Here is a 20,528-nt window from a genome sequence, read left to right as displayed (position 1 = left end):
TATGACCGTCCCAGTTCATCTTCTGATGGGATTTCTAATCCGGAAACCGTTGAGAATCGGGATATGGATAGCCTTCCTGTTGAAGATACTTCTGTGCCTTCTGGCGTGGGAGGGCAAGGAATTTCACCAAGGTTAAGAAGGTCGACACGAACAAGATATCCGGTCGACCGATTGAAAATGGACTTTTAAATTGATAGTAATGTTTTAAAAATTGTTGAAATATTATAGTATATTGTTTTAGTTGAGAGATACTTAATACTTATGCGTAATGTTATTATTTGTTGTTGTTCATTTAGTATTGTGTTATGTAAATAGTTTTATTCTCGTGCATAGTTTAGTTGTAAATAATTAATTGTAAATTGTAAAAGTTATTAGGTTGGAGTATATTTTAAAAGGAGGGGTGAATGTGGTGATTATTCTTTGATTAGTAAAAGTATTGTGATTCGTTGTTTGTTAACTGCCTTGGGATATGTGTTGTAATCTCATTGGTAGTTGATGATCACATGATGTGTTGTGGCTACCTTAAATTCAGTCCTTTTCTAGCTTTAGTTGGGACTGGATGTGGAAAGATATGCTGCTGATTTTAAAGTTAATAAAGCCTAACTTTGGAAGGCCAATCTATTCTTTATTTCACATACATTAAAAAATACAGGACAGAAGGAAAAAAATGGAATTCCAGACTGGTGGTTTTATTAGTGCAATAGTGACAGGGAGGTCGTGGTGAAGACCATCAAATTACACTGGATTGGCATAAAGTAATTTTGTTTTCATATTTTTTTAATAAAATTAAATACCACCAATATTTCCACAATAGAAAACTGCTTTCCACATTACATTTGGTGGCAGTGATGTAAAACACTTTTTATATTCAATTACAATCAAGTAGCAGCATTATTAGTAATATAAAATGTGCAATTATTTAAACTCACTTCGAATTACTCAATAAAGGCAATTTTTAAATACTAGGATGTCCAAAAACTGTGTGCAAGAGAATTGTAGTCCATACAATCCCTGCGAGTTTCCAAATTCAATTCGGTATTAGTACTGTTCTCTCTTCATCTGTGTTATTCCCAGAATGTAACCTTCATAAAAGAAAAATCTAAATCATATTTTCATTAAAGACAATTACATTTTCATAAAAAGAAAAATCAGGGGGGGGTGGGGAGATGTCAGAAGAGGAGTTTTTAATTAAAAAAAACCCAATATGCCACAATCCACTAATCAAACATTTTCTTCTTAAACATACAGGTGATTCACTCATCTCATCCAACTATTGATTATTCCCATGATCATTTTTATAGCAATAAATACCTGATAAAGCAAGTGCATTAACAGCTTTCCAGTGGTCCATTTCATTTGAAGGATGTGCCAATCACCCACTGATCAACCCATAATCCCATTTTTTTCTTGTAATCATTAAAGCACAAGATTAACCAACTGAAACAACGCAGAAATAAAGTGATCATTTAATTTCAATATAAAAAGAAAAGGGATATTTTATTAATTCATTCACAGGATGTGGCCATCATTGACATGGCCAGCATTTATTGCCCTCGAGAAGGCGGTGGTGAACTGCCTTGAACTGCTGCAGTCCGTGTGGTGAAGGTACTCCTACAGGGCTGTTAGGGAGTTCCAGGATTTTAACCCAGCAATGATAAAGGAACAGCAATATATTTCCAGGATGGTGTATGACTTGGAGGGGAACATGCTGGTGATGGTGTTCCCATGCATCTGCTGTCCTTGTCCTTCTAGGTGGTAGAGATTGTGGTTTTGGGCAGTGCTGTCGAAGCAGCCTTGGTGAGTCGCTGCAGTGCATTTTTTAGATGGTACACACTGCAGCCATGTTGTGGAGGGAGTGAATTCTTAAGGTGGTGGATGGGGTGCCAATCAAGCTGGCTGCTTTGTCCTGGATGGTGTCGAGCTTCTTGAGTGTTGTTGGAGCTGCACTCATCCAGGCAAGTGGAGAGTATTCCATCACACTCCTGACTTGTGCCTTGTAGATGGTGGAAAGACTTTGGGGAGTCAGGAGGTGAGACACTCACCGCAGAATACCCAGCCTCTGACCTGCTCTTGTAGCCACAATATTTATGTGGCTGATCCAGTTAAGTTTCTGGTCAATGGTGACCCCAAGGATGTTGATGGTGGGGGGGGGGGGGGGATGTAGACAATGGTAATCCCATTAAATGTCAAGAGGAGGTGGTTAAACCCTCTCTTGTTGGAGATAGTCATTGCCTGGCACTGGTGTGGCACGAATGTTACTTGCCACTCATCAGCCCAAGCCTGGATGTTGTCCAGGTCTTGCTGCATGTGAGCACGGACTGCTTTAGTATCTGAGGAATTACAAATGGAACTGAACACTGTACAATCATCAGCGAACATCCTTCTGACCTTATGATGGAGGGAGGTCATTGATGAAGCAGCTGAAGGTGGTTGGGCTGAGGACATTGCATCCATCTAGACTGACCCTAAAGTTCTCCATTGCAACATCCAACTGGTTCTTAAATGGTTCCAGGATTTTTGCCTCCACTTCTCAGTTCAGGAGTGCATTGCATGTGTTGATCACATTTTGTGTGAAGAAGTTTCTGAATTAGCTTTTCCACACGGTTTACTATCTTATGTCCTCTTTAAGAAGATTTACTATCCTCTGTAAGATCATCCCTCAGACACCTCGTTTCAAAAGCTGAAAAGCTCAAGTATCTCAGTTGTTTTCTCACAAATGTTGCCGCCTACAGCAATAAAATGTCTCCTTTGTACCTTAGTATCTGGATGCAGTACACAAGACGAGGTCTGACCAGAGCACTACACAGTATGATTACGACTTCTTCTGACTTGTACACAGTTCCAACATTCCTTGTTGATTCTGTCTGCACGGATTTGACATATTGAGCATTGTGTCTAAGACCACATGGTCTTATGCCATTTGCTGCCCATTTTTCCTTCCTATGTGAATACTTTACACAGACAATAGTTTACTGATTACAGTCCGAAACTATAATCAGTGTATTCATCAAACCTCGGAGCTAAACGGTTTCACCAGCCTGCCCTTTATCTCAGGGACTGGATGAGGATTATCTACTCTAGACCAGAGTGCATCCTTTACATCAGAGATGTGGCCAGGCTGTCACTCCTCTACGAAAAAGATCAAATTACTAGAGCAATAACTCAAGAGCTGTAAATACTTAATACAGATTTCCATACACATGCCAAAAGTAAGGTCTTCTGAAAATCGATCCAAACATCTACACTGCACAACAGTAAAACTTTTCATTACACTTCTGCCTGTAGAAATCTCTCTCATATAAAGAAATTCAAATCCTGACTTGTCCATCAGCTGCTGCTGGATCACACTGACTAGGAAATGTATTGCTGGGTTGTCCCGATCAGCTACCGTGACCTCTGCACAAACCCATTTACACATCTAAACTGAGTTTCTGCCGATCTTCCTCTGAAGTTACAGCGGCCAATCGAGAGAACCCTCACTGAGGAAATTCCTGGCGAATTTAGTCCACAGCCTTTATGCCAACAACTACCAACCTCAACTCTAGGAAACAGCTACAGGAGTCACTTTTAGCATGAAAATAGAGAAATTGATATGAAAAAAGCACATCCTTTATTAGAAAGATTTTTCTGAGAGAAAATTACACATCAGCCAGTATTCCCAGTCCCGGCTGCTATCCCAATAATGTCCGCTGCAAAGTGCATATTTTTCTAAAAAAAAAATTAAATTCAGTCTTCACCCAACTTCCATATACGTATAATGGTTGACCACCCTATTGGGGCCATCAGTGCAACAAAATGCTGAAACATGTCACGCCTTCATCTACCCCCCTGCTGCTGTTCTCAAAGCAATTCGCAGCCCGGGTGGTGAAGGAAAGAGGGGAAAGTAAACAAAGTCACATCATTAGTGCCTATTCTTAAAATGTCACCACTCTTATGTGCACCCTTACGCACCAGTACTCTTTTAAATTTAAGAATCTTAAAATACAAAAGTACAAACCTCCTTTTGTGCATCGTTTTCACTAAAAAGTACAAACCCATCAGCGTACCCTGAAGATAAAAGAAAAGACCATTATGCTGATTGTAACTATTAAAAAGGGATCTTGGTGCTCCAATTTTATTTTTTAAATGGTGGTTTAGGATTACTAATTGTTCTATACATCATCTATGTTGTGCCTACTTACAAAAATGAATGGAAAGCTTCCTTGTATAACTGCAGCCCACTCAAAGTTCAATTCATCATATAGGTATCCACCCAGTACTGGTCCCACAAATGCTCTGATTTAAAAAGAAACAAAATAGACGATACTAGTTATTTTATGCCATAGTAAAACTTCTAACTTTCTGCTTATACATGCTCAACCAGTCCAAGTGTTGGTGTGTACAGCTCAAACTGTATTGCCTTCAGCAGGTCCTGCCCCTGGTGGTGATCTAGTGGTAGGACAGTGTGTCAACTCCAGTGTAACAAAACCAGTGTAACAAAAAGAGCCAATATTGCCCTACAATCCAATGCTCATCATGATATACACTGGCAGCAATGCTTTTTTTCTACAACCTGGTAGGAGTGACTTTTGAATTGGTAGACAGTGCACCAGTGGATATAATTGGTCAAGACTACACTAACCATACACCCTTAGCATTCTTGCTTCTTCACCCTTGGACCTATGTAAATGCACAGGTACAAAAGTAGCAGATAGCTGTACATTAACAATTTGGAGGAACCCAGGGCAACCAATTATACTCAGCTAGTATAAGTTAAGGCGATGTTATTCAATGCACCTCACTTGCGCCAGCAAGTTGGGTGCAAAAGTCAAACCTGTAGCAAGTAAAACTTCCACAGCACATAGTTCTGTTACTGAAAATTTACAGCAAAATAAAATGACACCATTATAATGCTTTATAACACAGTAGTCTATTTCTGGAGACTACTAAGTTTTCTACAAGATCTAGCATGCACACACACACATTAAAAAATTATATGCTAATGAATAGTATGACTGGAAATTAATGTTTTATTAAAAGTAAAATGGTGCCAAAATAATGTGCTTATTTATTAAGCATCAAGAGCAGGCACTTCCTGTAATACTTTCCCATCACACCTGCCGGTCACACATGAAAGATATCTATGGATTATACCACCGCCCTCCCAACTCCAGAGCATCATTCTTTACATCATTAGCCTCAGGATTACCAATGGTTCCCCCTAATATCTAGAAGTGAGTTCTACTGCTGCCATAACCCCGAGCTAGTATTTCCCCTCTTAACCTGACTGGCCATCACTCCTGCCCGCCTCGCCTGCAAAAGTACAAACATTGATATTTTGGACTGAACAGTTTAAAACAGAAATGACAAAGGAACAAAAGTGTTAGAAACCCCCACAGTAGATGTGGCAAAATTACTAAAATACTAACCCAAGAAGTTAAATGTGGATATTTCTACATACCCAAGACACCAAAATGCTCCAAACATTCCAGACACTAGACCTAATGTACCAAGTCCCTCTTCAAATCCATTCTCACTGAACAAAAGATGAAAGTCAATGTCAATTATTACAGTCAAATGTAATTCAAACTCATCAGAACTGGTTCCTTAGTGTGCTCCTGTACATGTAAAGATCTGGGTGATCAGTCATTACCTAGTCTCGCAATCTGCTCAATTCACATTCCTCCATGTAATTCAATTATTACACATGCAAAACAAATCATTTCTGCACTGCAATAGAATGCTAAACAGTCACGCCTCCAGTTTAAAATTAATTGGGAGACAAGAGCAAAAGGATAGAGATTAAAAACTCTGCTCTCTAATCAGGTCCGTCAAATCCAGTTTGATAACTCTTACCATCACATGGACTTAGAAAAAAAAAACTTGCATTTATATAGCGCCTCAGAACATCCTCATGACATTTCAGTGATTCATAAATAATTAATTGCCTTTGAAATTAACTCATTAACTAGGTAAATGTGGCAGCCAATTTCCACACAGAAAGGTCCCCAGAAGAGCAAAGAAGATAAATGACCAGCTAATCTACTCTGGTGATGCTGTTTTGAGGAAAGAACATTGGCCAGGACATTGGGGGAACTCCACGATTCTCTTCAAATTCAAATAGTGCCATTAAATATTTTAGATCCATCTGGACAGGCAGACAAGATCTTGGTTTAGCTTCCCATTCCAAAAGATGGCACTTCTGACAATGTAGCTCCCCCTCAGTACTGCACTAAAATGTTATCCTGGATTACTTGCCCAAGTCTTGGAGTGAGTTTGAACCCACAGCCTTCTGTAAAACCATGGCCCGATTTTAAAACATTCTGGTCTCAACCAAAACAGCATTAAACTAGCTTTATACATATAGGATTACATAGAAATTACAACACGGAAACAGGCCATTCAGCTCAACCAGTCCATGCTGGCACTTAGCCTCCATACTAGTAGTCCTCCTAATATGATGCGTTTTCCCTGTTCCCTTACGCCTTTATCCTTCAACCACCCATCTAACCTATTCTTAAATTTTTACATGGTCTATGCTTCAGTCACTAACTCCGGTAGTGCATTCCATAGCCTCACAACCCTGTGTAAAAAAGTCTCTCCTGCTCACTATCCTAAATCTCTTACTTCAATCTTGTATCTATTTCCCCTCATTCTAGACCTCACAACCACAGGAAACCATCCGTTTCTATCTACTCAGTTCCATTTCTTCACAATTTTAAATACCTCTAACAAATCACTCAGTAATCTTCATTGCGCTAATGAAAACGACCCCCGTGTTTCCAAGTCTTCCTATGTATTTGTACTTTTTCCATACAGGGCATCATCCTAATGAAGCCGCTTTCTATTGCCTCAACATTCAGCCTATAGCATGGAGCCCAAAACAGCGCACGCTACTCCAACTATGCTTTTAATAAGGCATTATACGAAGCAACTGTGTTTTAGTATACAGCAACTGGAGTAGGTTCATTTTATCAATTACTAATATTAAAAAAGTATAGTACTGCATGAAGAAATTGGTTCCTATTAAGCTATACCCCCACTCATTTAGATTTTTTAAAATATTGCACCAATTTAGGAGGGAATAGCTTAATTTGAAACCTTGCACTGTGACTTGACAGTTTGGATGAAGGGGAGGCATAGATCATCATTTGAGCAATGCCAGCAGCCAGTTAATGGCAGTGGTGATACTGCCTGCAGAGATGCGGAGACGGATCTGCAGATACCTTCTCAGAAACGAGGGAAGGTACATGGGCCAAAAATAAAACTATGCATGAGGCAAGCGGGAGGATGCTCATTCCAATGGTCTCCTGGCCAGCCTCCCACCTCGCACCCTTCGTAAACTTGAGCTCAAACAAAACTCTGCTGCCTGTAACCTAACTCGCACCAAGTCCCGTTCACACACCACCCTTGAGCTTGCTGACCTACATTGGCCCACCAGTCCAGCAACACCGATTTTAAAATTCTCATGCTCGTTTTCAAATCCCTCCATGGCCTTGCCCCTCCTCATCTCTGTAACCTTCTCCAGCCCTACACCTACAATCCTTAGAGATCTCTGCGCTCCTCCAATTCTGACCTTTTGCACATCCATTTTCTTCGCTCCACCAATGACGGCCATGCCTTCAGCTGCCTAGACCCTAAGCTCTAGAATATCCTCCCTAAACCTCTCCGGCTTTTTCTCCTCCTTTAAGATGCTCCTTAAAACCTACCGCTTTTACCAAGCTTTTGATCACCCGTTCTAAAGTCTCATGTGACTCTGTCAAATTTTGTTTGATAATCGCTCCTCTGAAGCACCATGGGATGATTTACTATGTTAAAGGTGTTATATAATTGCAAGTTGTTGTTGTAAAAGGCATGGGTTTCATAGAACTGGCAGCAGTGGGCTTGAGTACCACATCTGATTTTCTCCTGTAGTTGTGTCGACTCATCCTGGATAATGAATGTGGAGTCTCAAGTAGGTCCTTCTGTTCAGAACCGCACAAAGTGGAGGAGAAGCATCCGGCAAGGCACCGAACACCTTGAGTCTCTTCGCCGGGAGCAAGCGGAAGCCAAGCGCAGGCAGCGCAAGGAGCGCACGTCAACCCAAGCACCCCACCCACCTGCCCCTTCAACCGCCGTCTGCCCCACCTGTGGCAGAGACTGTAGGTCCCGCATTGGACTCAGTCACCTGCGAACTCATTTTTAATGTGGAAGCAAGTCATCCTCAGCTCCGAGGGACTGCCTAAGAAGAAGAGAAGATAGTTAAAAAACACACCATGCCAAATACAGAAGATTGTGTGACGTACAAGATAAATCTTTTTTTACTTCTCTTAAAAATGGCGGAAAATAGTGATTGTTCTGCCGAAACAATATATTAATTTACGCAGGGATCACTAGTTAATATTTAGAGCTTTTAGGGAAGAGCTGTTTTACTTGCTCTTGGTCTGTGGTCCTCATACATTTCATGAAAGCCAGAGTAGAGAGACAGTGGCCTAGAAATTCAGCTGTTTGCGCCAGCCGTTAGCGCCAGATTTCCGGCGCTATCCACTTAGCGCCCGGGCACCGCCGGATCTGCGCCTACGCCGAAATTCAGCTGGGCTTTAGCGCCGGCGCAAAGTGTTAGCGCCCGCTCAGCTGCGCGCGCATCTTATGACGTCATTCCGTCGTGCAACGCCGTTTGTGCGCCCCAAACCGGAAATTCAGTGGCGCCCGGCCGATGTGGCCGTGGCGCTGCTAAGAACTGTGAAATGGAACTCAACAGAGGCCCTGTGGGATTCGGGGAGCGCTAATTAAAGGGCACATCCACTCACCCATAAAAGCCAGCCATTTCGCTGCAATGACTTGACTGGTTTGGATTTCTGCACAGAGAGCAAGGCACAGAGATTACTGATTTCGGACACCATAGGAGAGGTATTTTTGGCTTCTAGCCAGTGCTTTGACATTTGCATCCTTGTGATTTTGCTGTTTGGAACTTTGTAATGGGGGCTGCATGGGGGGCCAACCCTCAGTTCCTACATTTTGTGCGAAGGGCTCGCAGACGCTTTGAGAGAGGGCCAGGCATGCCTAGACGCAGAGGGGCCATTAGGCGTCGCCAACGTAGGCCTTACCCAGTCAGGCAATACCGGGAGCAGGTCTCATATCTCACCATGACTGCGGCGCATTGTGTTAAGAGGCTGCGCTTCAGAAGGGAGGTGGTTGAAGAGATCTGCCAGCTGCTTCATGCAGATTTGCAGCCACAGCTCATGTCCAGGGCGTCTCTCTCGGTGGAAGTGAAGGTCACGGTGGCTCTCAGCTTTTATGCAAGCGGCTCCTTCCAAGCCGCTGCTGGGGACATCGCGAACATCTCCCAGTTCGCCGCGCATCGCTGCATCCGACAGGTCACCGAAGCACTTTTCGCGAGGAGGCACCAATTCATCTCCTTCCCCATGACCCAACACAAGCAGGAGCAGCGTGCATTCGGATTTGCCAGGATCGCGGCCTTCCCCATGGTGCAGGGCGCCATTGACTGCACGCATGTGGCTATGCGGGCACCTATCCACAATGCCGAGCAATACCGCAACCGGAAGGGCTACCATTCCCTAAATGTGCAGCTGGTGTGTGACCACAGGCAGCGCATCCTAGCTGTCAATGCCCGCTTCCCAGGAAGCAGCCACGATGCCTTTATCCTGCGCCAGACTACTGTGGCTGACATGTTCCAGGCACAGCCTCCACCAAGGGGATGGCTTATCGGGGACAAGGGCTACCCTTTGTGCAGATGGCTCATGACCCCGCTCCGCGCGCCCAGGACCCCAGCGGAGCTGGCATACAACGAAAGCCATCAAGCCACAAGGAACCTAATAGAGCAAACGATAGGCGTCCTCAGGCAACGGTTCCGTTGCCTGGATCGTTCGGGCGGGTCTCTTCAGTATTCGCCGGATAGAGTCTCCCAGTTCGTCGTGGTGTGCTGCATGCTCCACAACCTGGCTATCCGCAGGACTCAGGCACTGCCACCTGACATTGCCCCACCACCTCAGGAGGACGAGCAGGAGGACCCTGAGGAGGAGGAGCACCAGGCCAGGAGGGAGCGACAAGGTCCAAGGGCCGTCCGCCGGGGGCTTATTGCTCGACACTTCTAGGCCCCCTGTCAGGGAATGGCCTGGCCCACTGAACGCAGCCGCTTCGCAAGCCCTCAGCCGGTTAACCCAACAACCACTTGAAACATGACACCTGCACATGGTGAATAAATAAACATCTTTATTTCAAAAACTCAGGGCCCTTCCCACATGGAAGAGCAAAACAGAGAAGACCCCCAAAAAACAGTAACAAACTTCTGTCACTCCCAAAACCTGGGGAGGACTAACATAACATCACCATCCAAATGGCCTTCGTCACTGGCCTAACAAAAACAAGCCCCCCCCACAACACAAAGACCCCCATAAAACCAAACCACATAATGCCCCCCAGAACAGAAGCCTCCGCATCACCCAAACCCTCGCTCAACACACTCTATTCGGTGTGGCGAGAGGGCGAGTCTGTCGACAGCCGTCTTTTGCCCCGGCCCGTCCTGCTGCTGCGCCTCAAGCTGGGCCGTGAGGCTGTGGCGAGGCTGGGGGAAGGATCCTCAGGGCGACAAGGCGTCTCGCCAGATGCCCTTGGGGGTCGGCCTACACGAGGGCGGGCCCGGGAGGGGCCGGCTGGTGGCTGCTGCAGCTGTGGGTGGCCCTCTTCACTGGCTGCAGTAGCTCCTTGCACCCTGGCTGGGGGAGTCGCAGGCTCGCCTGCACCAATGGGGACAAGGTGGGTGATGCCAGGCGCGCGCTGGGCGCCAGACACACGTGCACTCGGCCGGCCTGGCCGGGGAGCAAGCGCGCCAAACTGTTGGTCGCCAGACCGGTGTGCGGCAGCAGGGCGGCGGCTGGCCTGGCGACGCCTCCGCGCCAGTGCGAGGGTGGCAGAAGTCAGTGCCCCAACTGCGCCTGCATGTCCCCGCATCTGCAGTGCCATTGTCTGCACAGCACCTCTCAGCTGGCGACTGGCGTGCTGCGCTGCCTCGAGTTGTTCGACCCCCCTCTCATGCGCTGCCACAAGGAGCTCCACCCCCCTGGCGTGCGCTGCTGCGAATAGCTCTAGGCCCCTGGCCTGGGATTGGCCGAAAGCCACCACACTTTGAGCGAGGCTTTCGATGGCGTGAGGCATCTGTGCCACCACCTCCATGATTTCGACGTGCCGGCGCTCCGACGCCGCCGACATCTCGTCCAGGAGGCGCACCTCCTGGGCGACGTCCGAGTCCGGACTGGAGGGCGCCTCCACCCTCTGGCCAGAAGGCTGGCGTGCCGCCGGAGCGTTGCCGCGTGCGGCCACGCCACTGGGACCAGGTTCTGCCCTCCCCTCCACCGCCTCCCCCCTCTGGGCAGAAGGCTGGTGTGCCGCCGGAGCCTTGCCGCGTGCGTCCATGCCACTGGGACCAGGTTCGGGGCTCCCCTCCCCCGCCTCCCCCTGGCTCTCTGGCACGCCAGACGTCTCCCCTTCATTGCCATCTCCTGGAGCGGAGGAGGGTTCCCCCGAGGTGGCGCCTTCCTGCTGCTCCTCGACGTCCTCCTCCTCCGAGGGCCTGGCTGTGTGGGCTTCAGGGAGCACCTCCTCCTCACCAGCTGAAAGCAGGAAGGCACAAGTGTAGCTTTAGAGTGAGGACAGGCCGACAGCGAGGGAGGCCGCATTGGTGCATTATGCGCATTTTTCGGCCAGTGGGGAAGGATGTAGATCTGATGCGCGAGGGCAAGGAGAGAGGTGCACCCGGTCCTGTCCTTACCAGTGGGTTCCAGTATAGGGTCGGCGTCGCCGAGCGCCACAGGCCCAATCACCGGGTGACGCAGCAGTCGGGCCACCCTCTCTTCCAGAGCCGTTAGCTCCTGGTAATCGCGAGGGCCTCCACCAGTGACACGCAGGCTCCTGGCGTTCCTCGCCAGCTTGGCCTGCAAGAGAAAGGAGGGCGTCTAAGTACAGTGTGGTGCCCCGTTGCTGTGTGTGAGGCCTCCCATGGTGGAATAGCTTGCACAGTGTGGTGCCCTGTAACTGTGTGTGAGGCCTCCCATGGTGGAATAGCTTGCACAGTGTGGTGCCCTGTTGCTGTGTGTGAGGCCTCCCATGGTGTAATAGCTTGCACAGTGTGGTAAGTGCAGAAAGAGCTATTGATTAACATGCAAGTGCCATTGCAGCGGCAGCAGGGCTGGGCATTAGACCTTGGATGTCCCTTTGGCCCTAATGGGAGGTGCACATGCAAGGAGGAGGGGGACATTGGAAAGGGTACTCACCTTGACCAGCCGACATAGGTCATTGTATTTCTTGCGGCACTGGTCCGCACTCCTGGGAACATCGGAGTTGGAGGAGACCCTCCGGGCAATTTTGGTCCACGCCTCCCTGAACTGGCTCCTGGGAGCCTTCCTGCCACTAGCCGGGCACACGACCCGTCTTCTTTTGCGCACCCCATGAAGGAGCACACCCAGCGCATGCTCAGAGAACCGCTGGGCTCTTTCACGGGCCCTCTCCATGACCTCCAGGCGTTGATATGGCACACAACCAGTCCTGAGGCCTAGTTGCAGGGCTACAGCATGCAGGGCGTGGCTGCAGTCAAAGTTGACCCTTCCCCCTTTAAGAGCTGGCCGGCGTCAGGGTGTCTGCTGACACTCACCACATGATCGCACCTGCGCTGCGCCCGGAATCGGCGTTATCAGGCTGCATCGCCGGATTAGCGCCTGAACACAGGGTTCCAACGCCTTTTGCAGCGCTCGGCCAAAAAGTTGGCCAAATCTACTGAATTTCGGCGAGCTCGCCTGCACTTTCCGGCGGCCGCTAAATTTGACGAGCGCCCAACTTTAGCGCCGCAATAGCGTCCGAACTGAATTTCTAGGCCAGTGACTCCACCTAGAGCTCAATTCTAATCTGCAGTCAAAGGTAGTTTTAAAGGTCAAATCTGAATTGAATTGAAATGCTCACATGCATTTTAATTTGTCATTCAAGCCATAATGTATTATGTTTTTGTAGATAACAAAGACAAAATTAACTCTTTACCTGGACAAGCAATATTTCCATCAATTATTTAGAGTCCAGCAACACTATTTTTTCTATTCAGTAGCTAGTTGTATAAAAAAGTAAACGGCCTTATCTTAACCCTAAAACTTGCGGAAATATTTGCAGAAAAATTTGGCCTGTAATCGTCACCAGACACACTCAATTACTGTGCTTTCACACTACATTTTATGACAGTAACTCCACCCAAATCCCACTTCTAATTTGTAGCAAAAATTAAACATTAGTTTAGCATCAGTGCAAAACCTAAAATGGTTTATGGAGGATGTTACAGGCCAATTTTTAATCAAAATTTCCACAAGTTATTAATGTTAAGATAAGGCAATTTTCTTTCTGTGCAACAACTAAACAGAAAATTTCACACTGAATTCTGAATGTGGCAAAGTCATGCAATTCAAATAGGCAGACCATTTGGTCAAACAAAACATGCCATTTCAGGGCCACAGCTGCTAGATGTTAGTATTAAGATTTTGCTATGCGTTTCTAATTTCCTATTTAAAGGACTTGAAACAATGTCTGAATGCAAATATTACAAATCACTGCCCGTGCTGTTAGCACAGTCACGACATTAGTGTTTAAACAATTGTAAAACGGACATAATAAATCTCTGGAAGTTAGGAAACCCAGAGGTTTCAGGGCTACTGTCTAGCATTAGGAGGACACTAATGAAGACCAAAGCTGCAGAAATGGTGAGGGAAAAGTTAATTCTTGTCAAATGCAGTCAGGCATATTTTCCTCAGTTCGCAAAAAAAGGTTGAAAAGGATGTGTTCCTGCTTTATGCTAACACACACAGAAATTATGAAAAATGCACCCAACTATCTTTAGCAAAGATTAAAAATTAATGCATTATAATTTAAAAATTCTTACTAAACACAGCTGATGATTTCTGGAAAAATCGGAATGCCACACATGCTGAGTGAAAACCCAGTTAGTACCAGCATCAAAACAAACATCCAGAGCTGGCTGTAAAGGAAACAAACAAAATACATTATTAGAAAGGTTTCTACTTAAAGATCAGATTACTATCACTCTTTTAATTCCTGAAATAATGTGAAAAGTGTTTTAATATATTGTGTTCTTCCCCCCCCCTCCACTATGATGATTGAGTACCAGAGCAAACATTGTTGTTAGACGTTACTGGCAGCTTTCTGATGGTTTGTAGTTTAAATACATAAATCAGGGATCGGAAAGTTATTGAAATTATTTTGATAAATCTGTATTGAAATTATTTTGATAAATCTGTAATGTAACTTATGTCCCTCCCTGTGTCTTCCAGGATCTAAAGTATATTAAGATGTGAGAGAAGTGGTGAATATCATAACTGTTGTGTAAGTATTTATTTGACTAAAGCCAAATACACATTTAACTCTATCTGACATGTACAGCCTGATGAGTAAAATAGACTGTAGAATATACAATTTTTTCCACTTTGAAAGACATTTTTCTGCACAGAGGAGGGCGTTCGGCCCATCGTGCCTGTGCCGGCTCTTTGGAAGAGTGCGCCAATTAGTCCCACTCCCCTGCTCTTTCCCCATAGCCCTGCAATTTTCTCCCCTTCAATTATTTATCCAATTTCCATTTGAAAGTTACTATTGAATCAGCTTCCGCCACCCTTTCAGGCAGTGCATTCCAGATATAAGCATAATATTGCTACAAATAAAAAAAAAACTTATGAAAACTATACAAGAAAATACCTACCTCTTGATATGAAAAAAAGGTGCCGGTCCCAATAACAGAAAGCTGAAAGCAATCAGCCAACTTCCAACCAACAGCAGCCACTTCCTGCTTCTCTGGAATTGGGAGGAGGGGGGGAAATGAGAAAATAAAATGCAAGCAAATGGAAACCAAACAATGAGAACAAGTTGCCCCTCTCCTTTTTATAAATTCTAGGTTATGTCATTATGATTGCAACTATACCATTTCTATACCAATTCATTAAATACGCTTTGTGACAATACTGAATGCTATAGAATCAAAATATATCGGCAAAAGAAAGGTTCAGTCATTGTATTTCAATTTAATTTGAACGGGCCATATCAATACATACTGTTCAAATGCACTGTGCCACAAAGGCATGACCCATAATTTCCGACACAATTAGATCACAAGGTCAATTGTGCCATGAAGAAAAAGACTTGCCTTTCTGTAGCGCCTTTCACGACCACTGGATGTCCCAAAGCGCTTTACAGCCAATGAAGTACTTTTTTTGAAGTGTAGTCACTGCTGTAATGTAGGAAATGCGGCAGCCAATTTGTGCACAGCAAGCTCCCACAAACAGCAATGTGATAATGACCAGGTAATCTATGCTAGTGAGGACTCCCTTGCTCTTCTTCGAAATAGTGCCATGGGATCTTTTATGTCCAACTAAGAGAGCAGACGGGGCCTTGGTTTTATGTCTCATCTGAAAGATGGCGCCTCAGACAGTGCAGCACTCCCTCAGTACTGCTCTAGAGTGTCAGTCTAGATTTTTGTGCTCAAGTCTCTGGAGTGGGACTTGAACCCACAACCTGGTTGAAGGCACCAAAAGAGATCACCCCAGGTCAACGATGGATGAATGGAGCAGGAATGGCATTAGGAAACACCTTGGAGCAGGGATGCTCACAGTTGGGCGGCAGATGGCTCAGTGAAATCGAAGAGAATCACTTCAGTCGTCATTATTGTTTCCCCATAATCAGAATTTCAGCCCAGACCAGGAATGTAGAATAGGTCAAATATCACAAATAGATGAAGCTCTTTCAATTCAATTAAAGCTTTTTTTTGTGAATTCTTTCATGGAAGTGCTAGTTGGTGTTCAGTTACAAACATTCAAAAGAGGTTTTTTTTACATGCTTTCTAGAAAAATAGTAGGCCCTTTAAATAACAAAATATTGGAAAAACATAGAAGGTCCATCAGTATCTAAAAAACAGAAAATAATTTAAGGAGAAACCCTTCAAGCCGAAACATTAACTGGTCTTTGTTTTCAGATACTAATTTACCTGTTGTATATTTCTAATTATTTTGTATCTATTTCAAGTTTCTGGAAATTGCTTCACAAAGCTTCTACAGCCAAGCAGGATTGTCATCCATCCACTCTCTCCCACTCACTAGTGCAGTCACTTCACCAACTAACATACTTTACTCCCTGGCTCCACAAAGCCCTTGTGATATGCCTAGAATAGCTTCCATGAACCATCCATCATGGACTACAACAGTGACTACGGCCGTGATTTTACGACCTTAGCGGGTTCGTGGCGGGCGACATCTGTGGCGCGTCCCGACCCCACTGCTGTCTCCATCCCGGCCTCTGAAATGAATTTCCCCTGATTGGGCTTGTTAAAGCCCAGCCAGCGCTTTTCCCGGCCAATTAGAGGAAGCGGGTCTGGTGACGTCATTTGATGACATGTCATCAGCCGGTTTCCTTAAAGGGCCCCTGGCTAACTTTCTTTTGACATTTGTGCTGTCAGTGTTCTACAGCATTGAGATGCTGCAAACACTGACGAGCACTGCACAGAGGTGCAGGGCTGCACCCATGCTTATGGAGGGAGTCACAGCACACAGGGAGGTTCTCTTCCCTTCCCATGAACGGAAAAGACCTCCCCAGGAGATCAACACAGGAGGGCACAAGCAGGGATGTTGTCAGGAGGATCAGGGTGCAGTGCCGCAAACATTTCAATGATCTCAGTAGATCACAAAACGTTAGTACAAAACCACACACAACGTCATCCTGCTGTGCCTCTCATCACATCCCCATCATTCTGCCTTCCCTACCCTACTCTACACATCTTTACTCACACCAACTTACCATCCCTCTCTATCTACATTATCACTTCCCCATCTCACTAGCCACCCCTCACACTCACCCTCATCCTAGTGCAATCATACCAACTAACAACACACAAGGGTAGGCACTTGTGTGTTTTATGCAATATTCATGTCAAGTTTCTGTTAATGTGGTGTCAAACATTGAAATCTTTATTTTCAACAATGTGTTCTTGGACAGATTTGTGTGCACCTTTGGAAGTGGCTTAGTGAGTTGCAGTGAATGGTGAGACATAACGGTACCCCCCCCCACTCCCGCAATGGTAACGAGTGTGAAAGGAATGGCTTGGACATTGTAGGGATGCTTTATGGTATTGGTGTGGGGTGGTGCCAACCTGGCACATCATGTGGCAACCAGGGTATACAGCATAAAGTGAAGTAAATGTGGCCATGGTGAAGCCATCCCTGGCGTCCCGGGCAGCAATGTGGTCAGGTGCTGATGCCCTGTGTCCTGTGCAGCATCAATTGATTGCGGAGAAGGTTGATGTTGTTGCTGGTGTTCGGGCTGATCGTGGTGGAATTCTGAGGACCAAGGTGAGAGAGTATAAAGGGCACCCATGCTGATGGAATAGATAGCTGGTGAAGTTGAGATGACAGAAGCGATCTGTCAATGGTAAGAGAGGGAATGAGGTCAGACTGGATGGAGACTTGTGTAAAGACTTGCAGCATGGTGAATCTGTTCTGGAAATGCAGTGAGGAAGAGTTTATGGCTGAGGGAAGATACCTCTGTAAGGTGGGTGCTTTTACTGTACATTTGAAGCTGTCAACTCATCAGCTGATTCAATGGCCACTGACCTCCCGCCTCAGCTTCACAGACGAGGTCTAGGCACAGCGGGAAACCGGTGAGCGATCTGTCAAATCCAAAAAGCTAGGAAAAAACCATGGATAAAAGTGGCTGTAAACAAGTCACTAATGATTTTAATTGCCTCCCCTGCCGCTGCCTGTCGGGTCTGCTCAGCACTGGCAGACCCAACATCGGGAAAGTCCAGTGTGCACATTTTGAAAGCATGTTCCTGACCCGCTGGCAATCATTTTAAATTTAACAGCTGGCCTGCCACCTATCCTGTCCGCTGAGTGCCGGCAAAATTCAGGCCTCCATTTCAAAAGTACTTAATTGGCGGTAAAGCACTTTGAAACTTGCTGAGGTCACGAAAGGTGCAATATAAAAGCAAGTCTTTCTTTTTTTCATATAAACAAAACTACACATCCTCAAAATTACTGTGCCAAGCTTGGGGTTACAAAGCTCATTGTTGAAGTCAGCGGAGAGGGAACTTTTCTCTATCTAAATTTGCACTATATTGGATTTGAGAATGTTTGCCTGAGCTGGGCCCAAAGTAGGCCATTTCTGGGCAGACATACTATACACTTAGGAGTACAAAAACAAATCTTGCATATATCCAAAACCATTGGTTTGTTTGTCCTATAGAAATGATCTTACAAATAGGTTTTGGAATCAAAGATTACAGTTTTTACAACATTTGCATTCATAAACGGAACTGGAAATTTGACTTAAATTTTTGTTATCTAAAAAAAAATCTTAAAATTAGATTTATTTAAACACTGACTAACAAAATCAATAGAACAAAGGAGACATTCATTATTATGGATAAAGAAGTTGCATTTAGGAAATAAAAGTTTTACAACACAAAAGATATCCAAGCAAGTGTGCATACTTACTGGTATTTTATCACTCAGATATCCAAGAAATGGAGAGGATAGTGCATATGACAAAGCAAATCCTAGGAATACTAGTCCTATATAACCAGTCTGCAAGTTGAACTGGAGAATTAAAAAAAATTGTATTCAACATTGATCAAGTTTTAACAGTCAGGGCTGAAGCTATCTTCAGCTGGATACAATCACAGATGTGGTGCTGTAAAAATATATATTAAAAAATTGTATTAAGACATGTCGGTCACATTACATGATCAGTGGTGTACATTTAAGGAATTATTTTACAACTTCCAAAAAATATATATTCCACTGAGAAGAAAAGGGTGTAAAAGAAAAGACAGCCATCCATGGCTAAGTAAAGAAATTAAGGATAGTATTCGACTAAAAACAAGGGCATGTAAGGTAGCCAAATCTAGTGGGAGGATAGAGGATTGGGAAAACTTTAAAAGACAGCAAAAAATAACAAAAAGATTGATTAAGAAAGGGAAGATAGATTATGAAAGTAAATTAGCAAAAAATATAAAAACAGATAGTAAGAGTTTTGATAGTTATATAAAAAGAAAAATGGTGGCTAAAGTAAATGTTGGTCCCTTAGAGGATGAGACTGGGAAATTAATGGTGGGAAATATGGAGATGGCAAAAACACTGAATGAATATTTTACATCAGTCTTTACAGTAGAAGACACTAAGAATATCCCAACACTGGACAAACAGGGGGCTAAAGGGGGGGGAGGAGCTAAACACGATCAAAATCACTAAGGAAGTGGTACTCGGTAAAATAATGGGACTCAAGGCGGATAAATCACCTGGACCTGATGGCTTACATCCTAGGGTCTTGAGGGAAGTGGCGGTAGGGATTGTGGATGCATTGGTAATAATTTTCCAAAACTCCCTGGACTGGGCAATGGTCCCGGCAGACTGGAAAACTGCTAATGTAACACCCTTATTTAAAAAGAGCAGTAGACAGAAGGCTGGAAACTATAGACCGGTTAGCCCAACATCTGTGGTAGGTAAAATTTTGGAGTCCATTATTAAGGAGACAGTAACAGGACATTTGGATAATCATAATTTAATAGGACAAAGTCAGCATGGTTTTATGAAGGGGAAGTCATGTTTGACAAATTTGCTGGAGTTCTTTGAGGAAGTAACATATAGGGTGGATAAAGGGGAACCAGTGGACGTAGTGTATTTAGACTTCCAAAAGGCATTTGACAAGGTGCCACACAAAAGATTATTGCTTAAGATAAAAAATCACAGGATTGGGGGTAATATTCTGGCATGGATAGAGGATTGGCTATCTAACAGAAGGCAGAGAGTTGGGATAAATGGTTCATTCTCAGACTGGCAATCAGTAACTAGTGGTGTTCCGCAGGGGTCAGTGCTGGGTCCCCAACTCTTTACAATCTATATTAACGATTTGGAGGAGGGGACCGAGTGTAACATATCAAAGTTTGCAGATGATACTAAGATGGGGGGGAAAGTAGTGAGTGAGGAGGACATAAAAAACCTTCAAGGGGACATAGACAGACTAAGTAAGTGGGCAGAGATTTGGCAGATGGAATACAATACTGGAAAGTGCGAGGTTATGCACTTTGGCAGGACAAATCGTAGAGCAAGTTATTATCTTAATGGCAAGAAACTGGAAAGTACTGAAATACAAAGGGATCTGGGGGTCCTGGTGCACGAAACTCAAAAGGTTAGTATGCAGGTGCAGCAAGTGATTAAGAAGGCCAATGGAATGTTGGCTTTCATTGCTAGGGGGATAGAATATATTGCTTCAGTTGTACAAGGTACTGGTGAGACCGCACCTGGAATACTGCGTACAGTTTTGGTGTCCATACTTAAGAAAGGACATACTTGCTCTCGAGTCAGTACAAAGAAGGTTCACTTGGTTAATCCCGGGGATGAGGGGATGGACATATGAGGAGAGGTTGAGTAGATTGGGACTCTACTCATTGGAGTTCAGAAGAATGAGAGGCGATCTTATTGAAACATATAAGATTGTGAAGGGGTTGGATCGGGTGGATGCGG

General features: G+C 44.8%; 1 protein-coding gene across 15 annotated transcripts in view; it reads right to left on the bottom strand.

Moving 5' to 3' along the window:
• Positions 1-668: 668 nt before the first annotated feature.
• slc18b1 (solute carrier family 18 member B1) overlaps positions 669-20,528 on the bottom strand; it is a 49,379-nt gene continuing 29,519 nt past the window's right edge. For 5 of the 15 annotated variants that reach the window (XM_085997607.1, XM_085997606.1, XM_085997608.1 and 2 more), the window contains 6 exons: positions 18,501-18,602; positions 17,619-17,691; positions 14,723-14,814; positions 13,892-13,987; positions 11,747-11,909; positions 10,175-11,588 (listed from right to left, as the gene is read on the bottom strand). In XM_085997607.1, coding sequence (XP_085853733.1) covers positions 10,444-11,588; positions 11,747-11,909; positions 13,892-13,987; positions 14,723-14,814; positions 17,619-17,691; positions 18,501-18,602 — 1,671 coding nt within the window. In that variant the 3' untranslated portion in view covers positions 10,175-10,443. Of the gene's footprint in view, positions 1,083-1,311; positions 1,438-3,997; positions 4,048-4,181; positions 4,276-5,440; positions 5,516-8,078; positions 8,201-10,174; positions 11,589-11,746; positions 11,910-13,891; positions 13,988-14,722; positions 14,815-17,618; positions 17,692-18,500; positions 18,603-20,528 lie in introns of those variants that run through there. The other 10 variants (XM_085997611.1, XM_085997613.1, XR_015079579.1 and 7 more) reach the window with 9 other exon arrangements.

This window comes from Somniosus microcephalus, chromosome 9 (assembly GCF_052327205.1).
Source record: "Somniosus microcephalus isolate GS21.2 chromosome 9, FLI_Smic_1.0, whole genome shotgun sequence".
Taxonomy (NCBI): domain Eukaryota; kingdom Metazoa; phylum Chordata; class Chondrichthyes; order Squaliformes; family Somniosidae; genus Somniosus; species Somniosus microcephalus.
This window is presented reverse-complemented; position numbering and strand designations above follow the sequence as displayed.